Source organism: Galeopterus variegatus, unplaced genomic scaffold (genome assembly GCF_000696425.1).
Source record: "Galeopterus variegatus unplaced genomic scaffold, G_variegatus-3.0.2 Scaffold5680, whole genome shotgun sequence".
In the NCBI taxonomy this organism is placed as follows: Eukaryota; Metazoa; Chordata; class Mammalia; order Dermoptera; family Cynocephalidae; genus Galeopterus; species Galeopterus variegatus.
The window spans coordinates 16169-38665 of record NW_007731791.1 but is presented as its reverse complement, the minus strand read 5'-3'; the positions used below and the strand labels follow the sequence as shown (position 1 = coordinate 38665).

Here is a 22497-nt window from a genome sequence, read left to right as displayed (position 1 = left end):
TGCCGCTCCCGCGCCTCGCTCAGCCAGCGGGCGGGAACCGGTCTGTATGTGGGATCCGAACCCTCGGGCGGGAGCCCCGCCGCACCTCCCAAGCGGCGCACTATCCAGTGCGCCACCGGGCCGGCCCTAACTAAATTCTTTTAACAGGAAAAATATCTACAGTGTGCTAAATTTATTTCGTATTTCATTTCACACTTCTAATTAAGGTTTTGTGCCACATGTATGTGCATGTTTGTACTGTGCACTCCAAAAATAATTGAAGATAATTTTTGTCCCACAGGACAAAAATAAAAAGGAAACAAACCAAACACCTGTGAATTTATTAAAAAGATCTAAAAAGGTAGATAAAATCCAGAAAGTTGGACTAAGATAATTATTGCTATTGAGGATTGAACTTAGCTATGCATTCTGGCAGCTAAAAATACATTAAAAATTTTTTGATTTGGATGGTTCTCACTGACTGATACCTAAGTATATCACTTTTGTCTGGAGAAAAAATTGTGGAGGGGGGCCTCTGAATTCAAGGCATCTTTATATAAGACTCTAATAGACCGTGTTGAAATGCATTGAAAAAGATGCAATTTTTCCACTGAACTTTTCCTATGTTGACTCTTTTTTAAAAAACTGGGACAACACAGTTAAATTCTTAGTTTCTGAGTATTGTAAGTTCAATCAAAGCAAACCAATGTCTTTCACTGTTAAAAACATTTTATGGCTTTATGCTTTTTAAAATAGAGTATGTTTTGGTTACTCCCACCTTTTCCACCTCCAACTTGAGAAAGACTGTGGCCAAATTAAAGATATTTTACAGTTTTAAAACCTTAAAATTTTCTGTAAAATGTTGATTTTAAGTCAGATTTAATAGTTGGGTAGAAAGGCTTTTATTTTTTTAAACTGATTTTATAATACCATGAACTTTTGTTTTTCTTAGAATAAACTAAAGAATTAATACAATTAGATAAAAGATACAAGTCTTCCCTCATTTCTAGTGACCTCCTTTAATAGGCAGTCACTATCAACAGTTTCTTATCTATACTTCCAGGGATTTTCTAGGCATAAACCCAAATATATATCTTACGTTGTAGTTTGTTTTTTAATATAAATAGGATTACATTATAATACTGTTCTGCAGTTGGTTCTTCTCATTTAAGGACAGTTCTTAGTCACCTTTCTTTATTAATATGTATACAACTAGAGTAGAAATATCAAGCTGTTCGGCGTCATATAGATGTACCTGGAGTTTAGGGTTGTTTTATCTATTAGATAAGTCCTTTAGTTTTTAAGAAACTTAAGCTAATTTTCTTAACAAATAATTTGACTGTAAAGATTGTAATAAAATTCATTTACTTATTCAGCAAATATTTCTTGAGTACCACTGCATAGAAGGCATCTTCTAAGCAGTCAAGATACAGTGAATAAGGTACTCTTATGGCGTGTACATTCTAGAATACATAGGTAGGAAGCTGTTACTGAGATAATGTACTTTAAAATCCAAAAGATAAAGCTTAAACTTTTTTCTTATGGAGGAAAGGATGATATTGCTCTCAGACAAGTTTAAATTTTAACTGAGTTTATTTGAGAGAGAAAAAAAAAAAAAACCCACCAGCAAACCCAAACAAAACAAAGCGAACAAAACAAAAACAATTCATGAATCAGCCCTTCAAACAGAAGGCTCAGAGAACTCCTTATTAGTTTGATCTGTTATGCTCATTGTAGGAGCCTAGTCCAAATCAATGGCCTCCCATAAATTTTATTTAACAGTTCTCCCCATTTGGTGAGATTCTCACCTGTGTGAAAGTGTAACCAAAACATAGGGCATGAGTGCTACTCTCAGCCACCATCATCCTGGATTACCGGTCTCAATATGTCGTTCATAGATTGTGGTCTCCTCTTAATCACATATTCCTTTGAATTCTTAGCATTTCAGCCAAGTAGAGACTATTTTGCACTCAGCAGGTGGCTTCACATGGACATTTAGGAACTCTTGAGAGAATACAGCAGGGAAACTACTATTATGACTATTAGGAGAATAATACCAAGAATTTGGAGTATGCCCTGTAGCAGCCAAGGTCCTCACAAATCAGACAGCCTGTTTGGTTGGTTTTTTGTACCTTAGTCTCTACAGTATGCACTGTATTTATCTGTGTGCAACATAAGTATCACACTGCACAGACTCCTCCATGTTCAGTTAGTAAGTAATCTAGCACCTCATCATGGGGTTAAATTAAAACAGGGAGTGAGAACTAGTGGGTTCATATGTCTAGTTACAGCATTATCCTGTCAAACAAACAAAAAAGTAGGCATAAGCAAGGCAAAATTAAGAAGGGCAAAAGTCTGATTATGATGAGGATTCTTGTCCCAATATCTTAGGGGAAAAGCTGTCTATACATACTAAGACGTCATCTACTTCTGGGAGAAGAAAACTTCCCTGGTCAACTTTTACCTTAAAGTCTCCAATAGGTGTACAGTTTCAAGAGTCTGGGGGCCCTTTTAAGTTGTAAAATGTGGATCCAAAGTTCAAGACCCTAGAGCTTTACTGCAGTATGGGTGGTAAAAAGAATCTGGTATGGTCCTTTCCGGTGGGGTTCAAGGGCAGTTCTTTTCCAGTGCATTTTCTAAAAGACCTAATCTCCAGGTATACTAGATCATGAAAAGTTTGTTTGTCATTAGTTAGCGGATCACAAAATCTTCCTTCATATGGTGAAAATACACCTTGGCATAATACATTAAAGCCATGCAGTATTTAGTCATATCAGAATTTAAGAAAGCAAGAGACACATGAGATTCCATTACTAAGGGCTTAGGCCTTCCACTATTTCATCCATTAAAGCTGGTGATAGTACCCTTGGCCAAGGCAATCCAGTTAACTCACCCTGCCAGTTTCAAATGCTATTTATCCTTTCAACTTTTCCAAAAGACTGAAGATGATAATAGGGACTATGACCATGCCATTGTGTTCATAATACCCTGTTTAACTGTTTTATAATTTGCCCAGTAAAATGGACTGCCTGTTGCTGGAGATCTCTATGGAGATATCTCAGAATGAAAACACATTTTTCAAAAACATTTATCAACTGTTTTAACATTGACCTTCCTACATAGAAAGCTATATACAATCACAGAACATAGGTTATTAGAACTTATTTATATCCCACAAAGGTGGCAGTTGGATGAAATACCTTATAAATGTTCAAATGGTCCATCGGGTAGCAGAAATTTGTCACCTGTAGTTTTAGTTATCCTCTGAGGATTATGGGCTTGACAAACCAAACATTGACCATAAAAGCAATTTAGCAATTTCAGAATAGTCACCCCACTGATATTTGCTCAGATTTTGGGTCGTTTAGTCTGTTTCATGCTGAGTTGCAAGGCTCCCAACAACAGAATCTCAAGGACTCAGGGAAGACCAGGTGGCCATCCGGGCCTTCTGTGAGTCTGTGCTTAACGTTGAGTTTACATCATTTCAGATATCAATTTTACTTTTCAAAATTAGGTGCATTACACTGCTTATTAAATAAATCAACAGGCAGGAGTAGACTTGGATCAATTTTAAGGAGTTAATTCACATTGCACATCTCAGCAATCTCAGCATGGGATTTATGGCTGACATAGCATAAAAATCTGCCAAAGCAGTTCCTTGGTATTATTCTACTTGATGTTGGTTTAGTTTTATGAACCAATCAGTTAGAGTTCTGGGAATTCCCACCCAATCCAATGGTATAATCTTAAAGTTATCAAAAACCCATACTTGTCAAAGTTCTTTCCATGAACCTTTTTAAGGACGAAACACTTTTGGACTATAGCTGATTGCAGATGCTTTCAGAGGAAAATCAAAATAATAACTGTGAATGACAAAGACATAGAATGGCCATATTTAAAGCATTGTAACCAACAGTTGACAAAGAAACTTGGCTATCTCTACTGCATACAACATTTTAAGACCATAACTAGAATTATGACTAAGTAAGCAATACTGCGGACAGCCCTAGTTTTGATATACCAGAGGAACTTCAGTTCGACCATTTGTTAATTCTAAAGTGTCTTTTATATAGAAGATCTACTGTTGCAGATAAATATAGTTAGAGGACCATAACTAGAATTATGACTAAGTAAGCAATACTGCGGACAGCCCTAGTTTTGATATACCAAAGGAACTTCAGTTCGACCATTTGTTAATTCTAAAGTGTCTTTTATATAGAAGATCTACTGTTGCAGATAAATATAGTTAGAGAACCCATAATTCTTGAGCTTATAACAACTGGAGTTCCAGAAGGGGGACAGTCATTACAAGGTTTAGAATTAAAGAATCCCATACTGCTGCTTCTGCTACTACTACTAATGCTCGTCAGTAAGAAAACTCCTAATCAATAGGGAAACGTCTAACAAACCACAAAAACTCCCACAAGGCTAAAAGCCTCTGCCAGCACAAATGGGACAACTGGCCACAAGTTCCTAAGTAAAAGCATTGACCTCAATCAAAGGTATATCATCTGCCTGATATTAGGAAAGGGCTTGTTTGGGCCAATTTGAATCTTTAGCAGATTTGCTGAGTGGATTCATCCAGTGTCTGTTGTGGATTAGGCCGAAAGTTCCTTTGGAACCTCTTGAAAGAGCTAAACTCTCAGCATTTTCATTATTCAGGTCAAGGCTGAAAGTGGTCAAGGGTATTGAAAAATTTTATGGTGTTACACGAGGAGTATTAGGTTTCTGTGAATTTCATACCATTTCTGAGACACATCCATAAAAATGTAACTCAGAAAGATTTAACATCACTTTATTTGACAGTGTTTCTCATGCAGTTCAGCACATCAAACAAGCCTAATTTAACATCCCTAGAAGATGAGGAATGCATCCTTTGAGGCTCTTCAGGGGCCCAATTGGAAAATCCCAAAGTCAGTTCTAGATCAAAAAGACTTAATTTTAGAATTTGATTTTTGGGAAGTTTGTCAGAAATATCAAAGGTTTAAAACATTTTGGTAAGAGCGTATCAGTTCTCCAAGAAAACCTCTTTGTTTTAATACAGGAAACCAGATTATAATTTTGCATAGTTATACTTTTGATATTAATGCTCAGTTGTTAGGAAAACTTAGAAATAATTCTCTTCTAATTTTAGCCAATCTAATCACACACAAAATTTCTTTTATATGATGAATCTTCCATAAACCTACAACATATTTATCCATTCATATTTATCTATCATTTCTTTTTCCTTCATTCATTCTGAAACAACCTTTAAATCTCGAAACTAAATTACCCTTAACAAAAACAGATCTTTCATACCTTCTAACATGTCTTACTTTCCTTGCATAAGGAGTTATTATTTCCAGTTTTAATATTAGAATTTTTTTAACTCTTAGTAACCTTAATTTCCAGTGAACATTTTCTTGCCTAGGAAGTAAGAAATTTTGAACTGTTTTATATCAGCATTTTATGGACGGGTACCATTTTATAATTTTTACAGATATGTTTCCTTATACTACAGCTTTTTTCATGTTTATTAACAAATCCAAATATACCTAACTTCTCTGTACTACATAAAAATAAGATATATTCCTGGAGTGTACTCATTCTCAAACATTAAACTGTGAGACCAGCACTGTTTTAGTACTTGATGAATGGCAACAAAAGTGGCCGACATAAGGAGTTCAATTCCACCATTCAGCTATTTACAGATACGAGTGAGTGGACAATCGTCTTTTTCTTTATATGCTTTTATTTCTCCTATGACACTCTATTAGGGGAGGGACTACATCTACCTGGTTTGCCATTATATTCCTGACCCTAGCACAATGTGTTACATATAGGGATGGTCACACGTTGGTTAAATGAACGACTGTGGCCATGCATTGATTATTGGCTTCAACCAGCTCATGATTTCATTAGTCAGTATTTTCCAGTTAGTCAAGACACATTTCACATTTGCTCAATGAAAGCAGTGAACAGCTATTTTCTCTTCAGAACAATTTCTAGTAGACTACCTCAATCATTAAAGGTAACTGAGAAGTCTATCCTGTCTTCATCAGACTCCTCCATTACACAACAAAATCAGAATGGCTGAGGAGCAAGATTTAGTATTTTTTTTTTCCTTTTTGTCTTTTTTCATGACCGGCAACGGATCGCAACCCTCAGTGTCGCGCCCGTACCGGACCGGGACCGGCAACAGGATCGCAACCCTCGGCGTTGCACCCGCAGCTCGCTCACCCAGTGAACGGCCGGTCTGTATGTGGGATTCGAACCCTCGGCGGGAGCACCACCGCGCTCCCAAGCGGCGCACTGTAGCAGTGCGCCACCGGGCCGGCCCAAGATTTAGTATTTTTAACCTACTTAAAAATGACTCAGACATTTCATAAATCACTTAATCCAATATAACATATCTTTAAAACCTCAGGTTACTAAAAAAGGTAACAACTGTGACAAGCTCATTTACAAATTTCCATCCCATTTTTGTTCATCTAATTTACTCGTTCTTAACAGTTATGCTAGAATTGTTCATTAAACAAAGTTAGCCATTGAAGGAGTTTAGGAAATACCACTCTAAAATATATCACTTCATTACATTGATTAGCAGGAAAAGGATTTGAGAATTTCTCTTATCTGCCTAAAGGAGGAGCCTCCAAAGGGACTCAACTGTTTTTACTTCTCTTAAGATGACCTCTTATACAGGAGAGATTTCACCACACTCAGACCTTGTTACAAACTACCATCTATTCTAAGAGCCCATTCATTTTTCTTAAAAACCATGTAATCTAAGGATATTTTCTTCACCCCTAACCATTTTTCTCATTTCAACAATGGGCTAGAGTGAAAGAACCGTTGCTCTTTTATTGATTGCCCTAAATGATTATTAACTAAGTTGTTCATTGCAATCAGATTTCAAACCTAAGCACTGTTACCTGAATGGTCATGGGAAAGCCTAAGTAGGAAGCCTAGTCCAGACTAAATGGTCAAAGGTGAGGCTTGTTATAGAGACCCAAGCCTCTTCACCTTCTCCATTGTGAAAGCCTCTCGTGATTTAGTCCTTCTTTTCTTTCCAGTGCAGAGAAAGAGAAACCCTCATAAAATGGAGTTTTCCTCCATGTACCTAAATGTTCTTCACTAAAGATAGGTCTCAGAATAGCTAAAAATAGACAGCTTCCCAACCCAGCCTATGTTCTTTTAACTCAATTACTGAGTTCAGGGCAGAACTCATTAATAGGATAGACAAAACATCTTCTGTGTTAGACTAGGATACCTTTCCCTGTTGTTCTAAGCTCCAGACTTTAAAAAGCAAACCCCGTTGATCTAATGGCTCAACCTGCGTAACCACCTTTTTTTTTTTAAATATTTTAAAAACCTCTGCATGTTTATTAAAAATTACATCCTAGAACACATGCCGATCCAGGTATACGTCTCTCCACTCTTTCCCAGCACCTGAAGGGAAACAGAATCTCCATATCAGGGGACAGTGAAGAGCAAGAGGAAAGAGCAGCACTGACACGGGCCTCTGAGGACAAGCCTTACCTTAGGCAGAGCTTGGGCATGAAAGTGGAAGAACTGTCAGACAGGTCTGCAGATCCTGTCCTTAGTTTCCCATCTCGAGCCCTGGGAGACATCGACCCCCACGGAGTCCCCATGACACTAATCAGCCATCAAGGTGGAGGGAAGACAGTGTCTGGGGACCAGATGAGAAAACCTACATCCAGTGGATATCCCTGGTGATGAAGGACAGACACTCTCCCCTCACCTCTTTGAAGCCATGGGTACACCCATAAATGAGATGTAACCCCTTGGAGGAGGACTAATAAGATTTTATTTTTTATTTTTATTTTTTTATTATTTTTTTAAAAGATGATCAGTAAGAGGATCTTAACCCTTGACTTGGTGTTGTCAGCACCACGCTCTCCCAAGTGAGTGAACCGGCCATCCCTATATAGGATCCGAACCTGTGGCCTTGGTGTCGTCAGCACCACACTCTCCCAAGTGAGCCACGGGCTGGCCCTGAGATTTTATTTTTTAATAGGCTTTATTTTTTAGAGGACTTTTAGGTTCACAGCAATATTAGCAGAAGGTACAGAGATTTCCCAAATACTCCCCACCCCATCCCCACAAACTCTTTCGTTATCAACATCCCCCACATGGTACATTTGTTACGATGGATGCACCTACACTGACACATCACTATCACCTAAAGTCCATGCTTTTCACCAGGGCCACTCTGGCTGTTGTACATTCTATGGGTCTGGACACCATGTAGTATCACGTATCTACCACTGTAGTATCACACAGAGTAGTTTCACTGCTCTAAAAATTCTGTGTTCTGACTGCTCATTCCTCCCTCCCCCCAACCCCTGCCAACCACTGATCTTTTTATTTCTCCATATCTCCGTCTTTTCCTGAATGTCATATAAATTGAAATTATACAGTATGTAGCCTTCTCAGATCAGCTTCTTTCACTTAATAACATGCATTTGAGTTTCCTCCGTATCCCTTCATGGCTTGAAAGTTCATTTCTTTTTGGCACACAATAATATTCCATTGTCTGCATGTACCACAGTTTATCCATTCACCTACAGGACTATTAATATTTAACTGAGAAAACTCTGAATTGACTCAGTCTTCCTTGCATTAACTATTAAGTTTCCGCCATCAGGCATAAGTGGGGGATGTGAGACAAAGTAATTTATAGGGAAATAAAGCAATTATATTTCTTGCAAGCCCAAAGAGCATGACCCGAAAATGTATAATTGCTACATAATGAAAAATCATGTAACAATTTTTGAGCCCTTGACAGATGGTAGACAATGATTAGTGGTTACTGTTACTAGACTCCTGAGTATGGAACATTTAGCTGCAAAGTGACCTATCTGTTCTGTGTTTCTCTCTTGCAGTTTCCTACCTTTGAATCCAAGCCCAGGGTATAGTACATGACAAATTGTTTGCATGGCACATTGAAATGCTCATTTCCTGATAACCATTCCCTGCCTTCAAATGTCCTCTGTTACCAGTTGGGCACTGTTGGGATATTGCTTCCTATGGAGCATCCAAGAAAACAGAGGACCAAGAAAGTGAACATTCACTCCCTCCTCCATATGTGTGTGTGTACATCTCTGCAGGCGTACTTCCATACATGCCTGTCTGCATGTATGTGTGTTTATTCCTATCTCATGCAGGCACTGGGCAGACAAGGCATGATCCCTGCTGACAGTCCAGCAGGGCACACAGCTGAGGGCACTTCAGTGGAGTAGAACACGTATGAACAGATATGGGCTACGGGAACATCCACCCAGAAGGAAACTGACAGGGTGACTTATGTGCCAACTCAGCTAGGCTATAGTACTCAGTTATATAATCAAACACTAATCTAAGTGTTGCTCTCAAGGTATGTATTTTGTAGATGAGATTAACATCTAAATCAGTTGACCTTAAAGGAGATTGCCCCTTATCATGTGGTTAGGCTTATCCAATCATTTGGAGGCCTTTAGGACAAAAACAGAGGTTTTCCAGTGACACAGTTTGGATGTATTGTCCTCCCAGAACTCATGGAAATCTTATCCACAGTGTGGCAGTTTGAGTCACAGGGGCAGATCCCTCATGAATGGATTAGTGCTCTCCCTAGGTGGGGGAGTAATGAGTGAGTTCTTGCTCTATTAGTTCCCACGAGAGCTGGTCGTTTAAAAGACCCTGGCACCTCCTCTTTCTTGCTTCCTCTCACCATGTGATCCGCTCGTACCTGCCAGCTGCCTGCCACTTTCTGCCATAAGTAGAAGCAGCCTGAGGCCCATGCCAGATGCAGCTGTCCCAGAATCATAATAAATTTCATTTTCTTTATAAATCACCCAGTTCAGTGTTCTTTGTTATAAGCAACAAAAATGGACTAATACATGGGGCCGGCCCGGTGGCGCACTGGATAGTGCGCCGCTTGGGAAGCGCGGTGGTGCTCCCGCCTGAGGGTTCGGATCCCACATACAGACCGGTTCCCGCTCACTGGCTGAGAGAGGCGCGGGAGCAACACCGAGGGTTGCGATCCCGTTGCCGGTCCCCGGTCCGGGGGCAACACTGAGGGTTGCGATCCGTTGCCGGACACCGAAAAAGACAAAAGACAAAAAAAAAAAAAAAAAAAAATTATTCCATCTGTATCAGTCTGTAGTTCTGCAGCCTGCCTTACTGTCATGAAGATATTTCTATCTCTTCATATAGGTAGGCCTACTTCATTCATTTTTAACAGCTGCCTAATATTTTTCAGTATAGATTTTTATAGGCAATTCTATAGTGAACACCATAGTGTTTTTTATAGAAACATCTTTGTGTATAGTTATGGAAGTATTTTAGTAGAAGTGAAATTGCTAAATCAAAGGAAATGAATATTTAAAATTTTTGAAATATTAGTGAACTGCCCACCAGAAAAATTCTACTATCAATTTACACCATCATCAAGTGTATGAAGCAGCCCTTTTCATCACATCTTCACTAAAACCTGTTGTTAATTGATAAACGAAAAATAAGATCTGATTTTAATATGAATTTCTATAATCACTAGTGGTAGTGAACATTTCTTCTTGTGTTTATTATAAGCTTGTATATATTTTGTGAATTGCCAGATTCAGTCCTTTGCCCAATTTCTTTTGGTTTGGTACTATTTTTAACATGTAAGAGCCCTTCATTTAATCTAGATTTTATTTCTCTGACATAAATGTAAAGATTTTTACTGTCTATACCTTATATTGAATTTTTAATAGTGTTTATCATACTAAAGTTTCAATCTTTTATGTAATCATATCAATTGATCTTTTCATTTATGGGTTCTTGGTATGGTATTGTAAGAAGGTCTTCTCTGTCTCTGTATCATAAAATTATATTACTATATTTTCTGTTTTCCAGATTTTATTTTTGTTTCTTTTTACATGCAGTGCTAGTACAATACACCTGAAATTTATTTCTCTATTTTGTGTGAGCGGGGAAAGAAGTGATACACAGGATCTGCTTTAAAGAATGAAACTTGAAATGCACAGCAGCCATTCTAGAGGAAAAGTTAACATTATTTATCAGAAGCCTAAAAACTGTACTTTCCCTTTGATCTGACAAGTTCACTTCTAAGAATTTATTTCAAATATTTAGTCATGGGTGTGCATGAAGATTTAGTTGTAAGGATATCTAATTATAGCATTGTTTCTAATATTTAAAAACTAGCAATAATCTAAATCCCCAGTAATAAGAGCTTGTTGAAATAAATTACCGTGTATTAAATAGTATAGTACTTTAGTAGAAAAGTACAATGACATGGAGAGTTATTCTCACTTCAGTAAGTTGAGGAAGCAGGTTAAACATTATCCACCCAAGTTTTATAAATGTAGGAGGGAGGGAACTAGTAGATTTATGCTGGATTATTTAAATTATATTGGGTGGTGGAATACTTATTTTCTTCATTTTCTTTTTAATGTTTTCTAATTTTTTGGTGAACGTGTAAGTTTTTATTGCAAAAATAATTATAATGATAAATTTATTTTATCTAAAATAAGTATGAAGTCCAGAAAATATTGTTTCAGCTTAACAGAATAAAATTCTTAAAACATAGGGATTTTGCTTACTGAAAGACTGTAATCAAGTTTATTAATATTTTGCCTTCTTTTCCTCTTTTTTCCCATACTTCAGATGATTCTTATAAATTATGTAAAGTTTATATTTATTGTATAAGCTTAAATATTTAATACTTTCATCAAACAATTTAGCCTCAGTGGAAATAGTATTATCTTGAAGGAACTGTCTGTAAAATTGGTGGTGTTCTTAGATATGAGGATACTTCAAAAAGCTCATGGAAAAATAGAGTTAAAAGATAATACAAATCTTTCCATGAGTTTATTGAAGTACTCTCATATTTATTTTTAGTAGCTTCTTCATCACTCCTTTGTCCTTTTGCACCATATACAATTTCGAATTGATATATCACACATAGGTATGTATATACAGAAAGATTATATCTTGAATTCATGTAAGTGAACCATATGTTAAATTAATATTCTAATTTTAGGTTGGACACCACTGCATGAAGCTTGCAATGTTGGATATTATGATGTTGCTAAGATACTTATAGCAGCTGGAGCAGATGTTAACACACAAGGATTAGATGATGACACTCCACTCCATGATTCTGCAAGTAGTGGGCACAGAGATGTAAGTATGATAGAAAAAATAATATGTTCAAAATATACATTCAAGCCAGAGTAATTTAGTTCACTTCTTAGTCATGTGGTTTGTGTCATATTTTACTCATTGCTTAATCAACTCATCTATACTTTGTTTTTCTCTTATTTCTGCTTTCTGAATCAGATTTAGCATTATCTTTTTATAAAATAATCCTTTCACTTTTCGTGTATACAAAAATTAAAATACGTTTTTTGCTTGATCAAAAATAAATAAATAAATAAATAAAAATAAAATAAAATAAAATAATCCTTTCAATTTGGTAATTGATTTTGGCAAAATTTTTATTTTAACACATTCTCCTATCAGACAACTATATGTAGTGAATTAAAGCAGATTTTACTTCCAATAAAAATTTTACAGTGTTGGACTGTCTGTCTTTTAAAAGGCATTTTACTTAGCTGAGACAAAAAAGCAGTATATGTAGTGAATTAAAGCAGATTTTACTTCCAATAAAAATTTTACAGTGTTGGACTGTCTTTTAAAAGGCATTTTACTTAGCTGAGACAAAAAAGCAATTTGATGTGAAGATAGATGTGAGTTTAGTTCTGGCCTGGCCAGTTTACTGGCTATGTGTTTTCAAACAATTTACTTCTTTCCTCTGAACCTCCATTTGCTCATCTTTAAATTATACTCATATGATAAATAATACCTGTCTACAGGGGATATTCTGAAGGAAAAACATATACCGTGCATGTAAAAATACCTTGAAATCCAAAATATTATAGAAACATCAGAGGTAAAAGATTTAAAAAGCTGCCTTTATGTTGCTATTTTTCAAATGTACCCAAATATTTTAGAAACTAAAATCTAGATATTAAAAATGCTATTTTTCTCACTTACATTTTTCTATAAGGTATTTTTCCATGTTTCTCAATAAACAAGTTCTAATTTTAATTGAAGAAAAATGTAGACTGTATAAGTATTATTTTTCCTAAACTGGTCATTGCTTACCATTGGGCCATTCTTGTCTCTTTCCTCCCTTGGCAATTTGTCCATACCTGTGTGATGGCACATACTATATTATTTTTTACTGATGTACTTGTGTAGTGCCATGTTTCCTGCTCTTGACTATAAATACCACATATGCGGGCAGTTTGTGCTGTTTTCTGTTACTGACTGTGGAACTGCTTGTCACATAAGAAATACTCAATAAATTTGGCATGGATGCCTGTGTAGATGGATGGATGAATGGATAACTGACTGAGGATAAACAGAATATCAAAGACTTAAATTGTAAGGCCTGATTATAGGGTACATTGCCCTTTCCTCTGAATTTATCAGAAACTGATTTATTTTCTGGCAATGATACTTTAAATACTATACTTTTTGCCCTTCTTAAAGCATTATTGATAGTTTACTAAAGAGGAAAATTTTTTCTGTAAATATGATATATAACTCTTTCCTGATTTATCTTTCTTTTTTTTTTTTTAACTGAATCAAAATTGATTATACATATTTTGGGGTTCAACATTGAGATATGTTAATCAAATCAGTATTACTAGCATATGTATTGTTACAAATCATAATTATTCTTTATGCCCCTTGTCCAGTCTCTCCCCCTTTCCCCTCTAATTATCCTAGATTTCTTCTCTCCTTCTGAAAGAAGAGTGGTTACTCTGTTGATTTGTTGTCTAAATGATCTGTCCAATGCTGAGAGGTGTGATCAGGTCCCCCAATATTATCATAGAGCAGATGCTGCTTCTGCCACACTGAAATGAGCTTTGTGGAGAGAGACATCCTCTTCTTTTCTTTATCTCTGCTGGTGACTCTTCTTGTGTCAGTGCACTCCAGTGGCTGCAAACCATCTGCGTGGTAGTTGTGGCATCTAGCCACTTTCATGGCAGCCCTGGTTTTTGGTGGCAGTGGTGGGCCACCCACATGGAGGTGATGTTTTAGGCATGCTCTGAGGCGCTGGTGTGGTGTGCCTGGTTGTGGGAGGGGGGTTCTGCTCTCCACCTCCATGCCTTGGGTCACCGGGTGGGTCCCCGAGGTGCTGGCACAGTGTGCCTGGTTGCGGGAGGGGGTCCAGTCCCCTTCTCCATGCCTTGGGTCCCTGGGCCGGCCTTGAGGCACTGGCTTAGTGTGCCTGGATGTGGGAATGGTGTCTGGTCCCCAGCTCCAAGCCTCCAGTACCCAGGCAGGCCCCAAGGTGCCGGTGGTATGCCTGGGCCAGAACTAATTTTTTGTCCTTTGCTTACTTCTAAAACGGGGGAACTTCCTGTGGGAACCAGTACTTAAGCTGTGTGGTTGAGCTAAATTGCTGCTTTGCTACTGTTTCCCTAGGGAAGACTTTCTGTCCTGGGGGTCACCGAGGCCCTCTTCCCCGCTGCCACCTCCAAGTAACTCCATCTGAAGGGCACAGCTGTGGCTTCTCCTGGCTCCTGCTCCATGTGCTCATCAGCTCCAGCCTTAAAGCAACTGCAGCCCCAAACCCTCAGAGCTTTTTTTTCTTTTCTTTCATCGTGGATTCTCCCACCTTCATGAACTCTGTAGGTCTCTCCTCCTCTTCCCCTGAGCTCCAGCAGCCCAGCTTGGCTGATGTTACATTTTTATAGTTATAAATTGGTTGATTTGTGGAAGAGAGTGACACTGGGGACCATCTATTCTGCCATCTTGACCGGAACTCAAGGTTTCCTGATTTCTAAGTATAATTTTAATGAATTAGGTCTTGTGACTAAGATATGTTTCTGTGAGTACAAGTTTCTAAATTTGCATGTAACTGTAAAATATTTCCAGGAGTTGACTTTTGAGCTCATGTTCTTAGAAGGACTCAAACACTACTTCCGGTCTCTTTCCAAGGGAAGACTAGCATACTGTTTTCTGGAGAGACATTTGCTTTTCCTCCTACCAACATGCCTACAATAGTAGGAGTCCCAATTCAAGACCTATTGAGAGGTTTTTTTCTCCTTGTTCTTTTACTTGTGCCTAAGGAGGAGAGAAATGAGAGCTGCCAAAAACTCTCATTTCTTTATATCTGTACCATGTATTATGAGCCTCTACCAAAGGATTGGGTTTCTTTCACTCAGTAATAGTCACGACAAACTCAGCCATCCAATAAAGCATTTCTAAGACAGGAGAAGCAGAAAGATAGCAATTCAGTAGTCAAGTCTAAATTATTTATAGTAAGAGAGGAATAACATTTCTTACTAATCTTTGACCCCCCTTTTGCAAGTGTATAGTACTTTATAATATGAGTATACACTTATATTATTAGCCTTATTTCTAGGTACATTTGAGGTATCTGTTATCATTTTTTGTCTCATCATTTTTACATAGTTCTCATTTATTGCCTGTTAACGTTTTTAAGCAACTTTAAGTTACCTTAAATACTTTTTGTTTTAATTATTTAGTTATTTATTTATTTTTTGGTGGCTGGCCTATACAGGGATCCCCGAACCCTTTGACTCTCATCATTTTTACATAGTTCTCATTTATTGCCTGTTAACGTTTTTAAGCAACTTTAAGTTGCCTTAAATACTTTTTGTTTTAATTATTTAGTTATTTATTTATTTATTTTTTGGTGGCTGGCCTATACAGGGATCCCCGAACCCTTTGATCTTGGCGTTACAACTGCCATGCTCTAACCAACTGAGCCAACCAGCCAGCCTAAATACTTTTTAAAATAAGTAATTATCTGCACATGAGGATGATAAGTAAATTGTTGATTATTTGTGTTAGAGTTTTTTTAATTTACCGTTTTAATGTGGTTTTCTTGGGGCTTTTTTGGTGGCAGTCCAGTACAGGGATATTAACCCCTGACCCTGGTGTTATAACACCCCTCTCTAACCAGCTGAGCTAACCGGCCAGCTGTCAGAGTTTTTGTAACAAGTTTGAATGAACCAACCATACCTAAGTCATCATAGGCATGTAATAAATATTTGTTGATTACTTCCTGGTGAGGGTAGAAAGCTTTCAGCAGTATCAAGATCCCTTATTCTGTCTTCTCATTCTAGGGCTCTAGTCTAAGGAAATAAACCTAAAAATGGAGGAATTACGACTCATAAAGATGTTCAGCCAAGGTCAAAGGTTTGGATCCTCATACCAGCCAGCTGCCAAAAAATAAATAAATAAAAGGCTGTTTACTACAGTATTATTTATAATGACTGACAGTTTTTTACTTCAGTTATCTTCTCAAACCCCAAAATTTGACAGTAAGAGGAGATTTTAAAAGACATAGACCCACAAGGACAAAGAAAAAAGAAACAGAAAACCAGTAGTTCAGAAGATGGGAATTAGATTAATGAGCAGTTACTGACCTAGAACAGGATTTGGCAAACTTTTTCTATAAAAAGCCAAATAGTAAATATATTTTAGGCTTTGTAGGCCTCCGCCTCCGCTTCCTCTTCCTCCTCCTCCATCCTCCCTCCCTTCTTTTTTCCTCCTCCTCTTTTACAAATCCTTTAAAAATATAAAAACTATTCTTAGCTGGCAGATAAGATTTGGCCCAGAGGCCGTAATTTGCCCACAAATTTGATTTAGGAGAGATAAGAAAATTGAAACCAAATCCCAGAATCCCAGAAAAACTACAGCACAGAATTCCGAAAAACTAAAACTCAGGAATTGATGGCACCAGTTAGTTACCTCTGGAAGCACTTGTTAAGATAGGACTGGAAATAAGAGGATTGGATTAAAGTCTTTTTGACCCTCATATCCCCTCTCCAACCCTACACAGCAAAATGATTGCACCTCTCCCACCCTGGTAGATGACTGGGATATGGAGATAAATATCGGACAGTTCTTAATCAATAGCTTTGGAAAGCTGGTTGATCTTTTAAAATCATAAGCATGTGTAATTTGATAATATTTTATTCTCCTTTGTTTATTAATTTTTACCAGTTAGGAGGGACCGTAATTTGTTTTCTTTATTCATTCTTACATTTCAAATTTTATACAGTGATACTCTAGAAAAATTTTTCATTATTTAATTCATTGTGAATCCCCATTGTTCTTAAATACTTTAATTTGTTAGAAATAACTGATTTACAGCATCTTTGTTTTAAATTGTTCCTTTAATGATAAATGCAGTTAATATTCATCTGTTTCACGTTATTCATTTAAACAGTCTTTAAAAAGGCATGTTACTAAGTACCAAAAAAGTTATGTATTTAGAATACAGAGATGAATAGATGATCCTATATGAAGCTTATAGTCTAGAATAAGAGGGGAAATGTGCTAATAAATTATAGTATAATTTTCTGTATGATGGAATACCCCAGTGTTAATGGAAATAGATACAAGATCAAAACAAGAAGAGATGGTAAGGAAGCAGAGTTAATAACACTTGACCACCTCTTTGATGTAGAGTATGAGTGAAAAACAAGAGTCAGTGATGACTCCCAGATTTCTAGAAGGCTTCAGTGACAGATTTTGGTGCCAGTCACTGAGAATGGAAATACATAAAAGGTAAGGGTACAAGTTCAGTGAACTTCATTTGGGTCCTGTTGGTTTCAGGCCTTTGTATTAAAATACATGTATATTCAGTTGGATGTATCCAATGAGCATTTGAATATTTGGGTTTGGAGCTCAAGAAAGGGCTGAGAGAGAGCAAGCAAGAGAATGAAAATGAACGAATTAATTGTATGATTGTCATCGCATTCAGAGTGAGTGAGATCTCCAAAGAGATGATGTTTTCTAGAGCATGAGAAAGTAGATCAAGGACAGAGCCACAGGGAAACCAACGCTGGTTTAGATCTTTACAGATCTTAGAAGAGCCATTTCATAGGACTGAGGGGAGTGTACTTAAAAGAGTGAAGGGTTGGGCCGGCCCGGTGGCGCACTCGGTAGAGTGTGGTGCTTGGGAGCGCGGTGGCGCTCCCGCCGAGGGTTCGGATCCCATGTAGAGACCGATCCGCTCACTGGTTGAGCGTGGTGCAGGCGCGACACCGAGGGTTGCGATCCCGTTGCCGGTCGCGGTACGGGCTCGACACCGAGGGTTGCAATCCCGTTACCAGTCACGAAAAAAGACAAAAAGAAAAAAAAAAAAAAGAGTGATGGGCCAATTAAAAAAAATCAAGGCTACAATGATAAACATCTTATCAGGAGCTTGACTGAGAAAAGAAAGATGTAGCTGGAAGAGGGGGATATAGGTTTGAACAGTTTCTTGTTTGTGTTTTATTTCTTTATTGCCATCCTTTTTTTTAAGGTAAAAAAGACATGAACTGGAAGGACTGATTTCTAGAAAGGACCCAATCAAAAAGAGGTTTAAAATATAGAAAGGTGGGCCGGCCCGGTGGCGCACTGCTACAGTGCGCCGCTTGGGAAGCGCGGCGGCGCTCCCGCCCGAGGGTTCGGATCCCACATGCAGACCGGTTCCCGCTCACTGGCTGAGCGAGGCGCGGGAGCAGCACCGAGGGTTGCGATCCCATTGCCGGTCCCCGGTCCGGTGCGGGGGCAACACTGAGGGTTGCAATCCGTTGCCAGACACGGAAAAAGACAAAAAGACAAAAAAAAAATATATATATATATATATATATATATATAGAAAGGAAGAGGATAAGAAGAAAAAACTAAATGAAACGATGACTAACTGGGCACATCCTGGTTTTATGGAGACTGAAACATAATTTGGTGGGAAAATAGAAAAGCCTTATAAGTGATGAATACAAAATTCAATAGACGGACTTGTAAGGGGTTCATGAAAGTGGAGGGCCTTGAAATTTAGGCTTCATTCATTCTAGGTAAATCCACACAAACTAATGGTAGTTAAAATCTTGCGGGAGATGGGAAAGAGAGTAAGATTAAGAGCATTGGTAGTGGTATCAGCCTTAAATAAACGGGAAATACTTTCTTTGAGACTCCTTCAAGTGTACATTCCAAAAAGCCTGGGAGCTTATTATTCTTGTTTGTGGATTTATTAGCAGAAATTGAAACAATACTTTTTAATAAATATTCAGTAAACATCTGTTGACTTTATGATGAAACAGGAAGAAAAACATCGAGATGTGCTTAAAAAAAAAAGTGCTAAAATAGCCCAGTTTAAATTTTAAGAAGAAAATTTCTTTGTTTTCTTGAGTCAAGGAAGATGGAACTTGAAGATGTTAATAATTTAGAGTAGACAGTATGAGGAATGGATGCGGAGTAGATGAGGTAACACTTTAAGGGTATTATGAGAGTTATCAAGAGAATAGTCGAAATGATATGATGAAGGAACTACTGTTTAATGTTGCAGATCGTGAAACTCTTACTTCGACATGGTGGAAATCCATTCCAAGCTAATAAACATGGAGAGCGTCCAGTGGACGTAGCAGAAACAGAGGAGTTGGAGTTGCTGCTAAAAAGAGAGGTGCCTTTATCTGATGATGATGAAAGTTACACAGGTTCGTTTGAGATAATCTACATTCAACTGTTTAACATGGTATTTGGTGGAACATTCTGGATTGATTTATAATACATAAAATGTTTGAGTACCTTAGAATAGTACTAGCTAGCTGTTATTGGAATAACACTTAGCTAGCTAGCTAAGAATGGTGAAGTTAGTAACCTAGTAGGTATTTGCTACAAATGTTGTGTGAATGGAGTCATAGTGCTATTGCCCTATTTTATGATTTTTTTTCCATAAATTGCTAAACTATTTATTACATTCAGGCCTACTGCAGAACCTGTCCCATGCATAGCTACCATCACTGCTACTCTTAACTTCTTTTCATTCTATTATAAATTACAGAGCTACTAACCAACCTGCATGTCTTTTCCTGGTATTAATGAGTCATCTTTGCATTTTTTTACTTTTGTGATTATTTTGGTTGAACTCTGGTCGTTGCTGCAGGATAGGGGCAATTCCTTTATAAACACAATTTTTAAAAAGAAATATCCAAAAGAATACTTCAGAAAACTTTTGGCATATTTGAAGTTAAAAAAAGAAAACAAACAGAAATATAACAAAAAATTTTCAGTGTTGAAGAAATTCTCCTCTATACAGATTGGAAGGATTCACTATACTTAGGCAAAAGTCAATGAAAAGGAATTTTATCAGTCTTATAAATGACCATGTCCTCTCAAAATTTTAAAGAATTCCTATAAGCAATTAGGTAATGTTACTTTTATATTACATTACACTTGAGGGAATAAAAACCAAACCATGCTCATTTAATCTCAGCCATTGCCAAGAGGCAATAGAAAACATCTATAGTTTGGGGGCAGAGACTTCCTACCCTTTAATTTTATATAATGCTGTTAAGTATCTTTCATGTGGAAAGGCAACTGAAAGAACACACTTTCTGAATATAACATCCTTATTGGCTTGCTGAACAGGAATTGTGAATATACTCTACCTGATTAAGAGATCATGCCAAATTATGACAAAAGAATAAGGAAGTCATGGAGGAAAAGATCTAGCAGTGAGCACTGACCGCAAAAGAGATAAATCACTGTGGTAACTATTGTCAAATCGACTGCGAATATCAGATCACGCTTAAAGAGGAAAGTGAAAAAACTAATAGCAGTCTGGAATTCAAATACCAAATTAAACTAACAACATTTGAGAAGGGGAGATGACAGTAAAAGTGAATTCATGTTTCAAATACGGAAGGGTATATGATAACCACTTTTCTATGATAGTTCGAAAAAAATCAGTTAAAGAACGCTTTTGAAGACAAAAAAAGCAAGACTTACAGTATTAACACTAGAGAAAGAAGTCAGAAAATATCCCATGGCAAAAAGAGGATAATTTTGTAATAATAAAGAGCATACAATACAACACAAAGACAAAATTGTATTGTCCTCTTAAACACTCAAAAACACTGTCAAAATATATAAAGGAAGAATTGTTAGAAATATAAGGCAGATTTGACAGAAACACCAATACTAGTTGGTAACTTTAACAGTTTTTCCAGCATATACAATCCCTTACTAAGAAAGTTTCAAAATTGTAGACCTTGTATACATAACCATTAGTACTTACAGGATGAGGCCAAAGTTGTGCTATGTTTGGTAAAAGTTCATAGCTATTATCATTAAATTCAGTAAGAATGAAAATAAGAACTTACTGAAAACATCAGGAAAAGGAAGAAAAAACAGATCCAGAGAGAAAGGAAAGATATTAATACAGTGCAAAGTTTAATGATTCGAAACCAAGTTTTATAAGTATTGTATAAGAAAACAGATTTTCTAATATTTCTAAACAAAGTAAGCATAATGAAACCATGAATTGCTTGTTTGAAAAGATCAACTAAATAGACAAAGGTTTAGCAAATCTGATCAATAAAAATGAGTGGAAATTCATAGACATCAGCAGAGCGTAAATAAACAGATTGAGCCATAGAAATGCAAAAGATTTTTTTCATACTTTTACAGACTACTGTATATAGATCTTACCAACAAAATTTTAAACTTAAAAGATAAATACACACAGACATACACAGAGAGAGCAGACAGAGGGAGGGTGACACCAAGAGAAGGGGCTGCAGAAGAAGGCCAGAGAGGGGGAGGTGGAAAGAGAAAGACTGGGAGACAGAGAGAGGCATAATCAAGTTGCTGTGTTGTTCTCCCTGGTCTAAACATATAACAGTATAAACAGCTTCTTCCTTGTTTTTCCAAGTCAGCACTCTGAGTAAGTAGGCCTACAAGTAGAAATGACAGAGCAGGCTCCAGTGTAATACAGGGCCTAGCATACAGAAGAGCTCAATAAAAACTGTCCTATGAAACTGGTAGATTCTTCTAAAATAGTATGTGATTGTTGGGCAGCTTACAGTGAAACTGCCATCATACACTTGTTGAGAGTGCTTTCTGGGAAACAATTTGTTAATATGTATGAAAAATTTGTGAAGTTGTAACCAGATATGCTGACAATATATATGTGAAGCTATTAACATAGCAGCACTTATAATAATGAAAAGTTAGAAAGACCTAAGTGCCCAAAAAAAGGCAGAAAATACTTTTAAAAGTATATGCATCTTGTGCAGCCATTTAAAATAGTGTTAGTAATTATTTCTAATGATATCGTAAAGTGTCTTTCATGTACTGTATATACCAAAATATAAGGTAATCTACATTTCCCCCAGTAAGAATTAAAAAATAAGAAAAAAATTTTGTGGCAGACTTCAATAAGTAAACTATATAGGGATATAGATAAAATAAACATCTCCTTAAAGTATTTATTAATTTAAATATACACATTTGAAACTACATATTCATTAATTTAGAAATACTGGTATTTCCCTACTTTCTTATGAAATGTCTTTTGGGTTTTTTTTGTTTTTTTTTGTTTTTCCCTTTTTTTTGTCTTTTTTCATGACCGGCCACGGGATCGCAACCCTCATTGTCGCGCCCGCACCGGACCAGGACCGGCCACGGGATCGCAACCCTCGGTGTTGCTCCCGC

General features: G+C 37.0%; 1 protein-coding gene across 1 annotated transcript in view; it reads left to right on the top strand.

Annotated features, from left to right (window-relative positions):
* LOC103605248 (ankyrin repeat domain-containing protein 12-like) overlaps nucleotides 1–19496 on the top strand; it is a gene marked incomplete at its 3' end in the record, with an annotated part of 81232 nt that extends 61736 nt beyond the window's left edge. Inside the window, exons 6-7 of the mRNA XM_008589828.1 lie at nucleotides 11999–12147; nucleotides 19349–19496. Coding sequence (XP_008588050.1) covers nucleotides 11999–12147; nucleotides 19349–19496 — 297 coding nt within the window. The remainder of the gene's footprint in view (nucleotides 1–11998; nucleotides 12148–19348) is intronic.
* Nucleotides 19497–22497: the final 3001 nt, after the last annotated feature.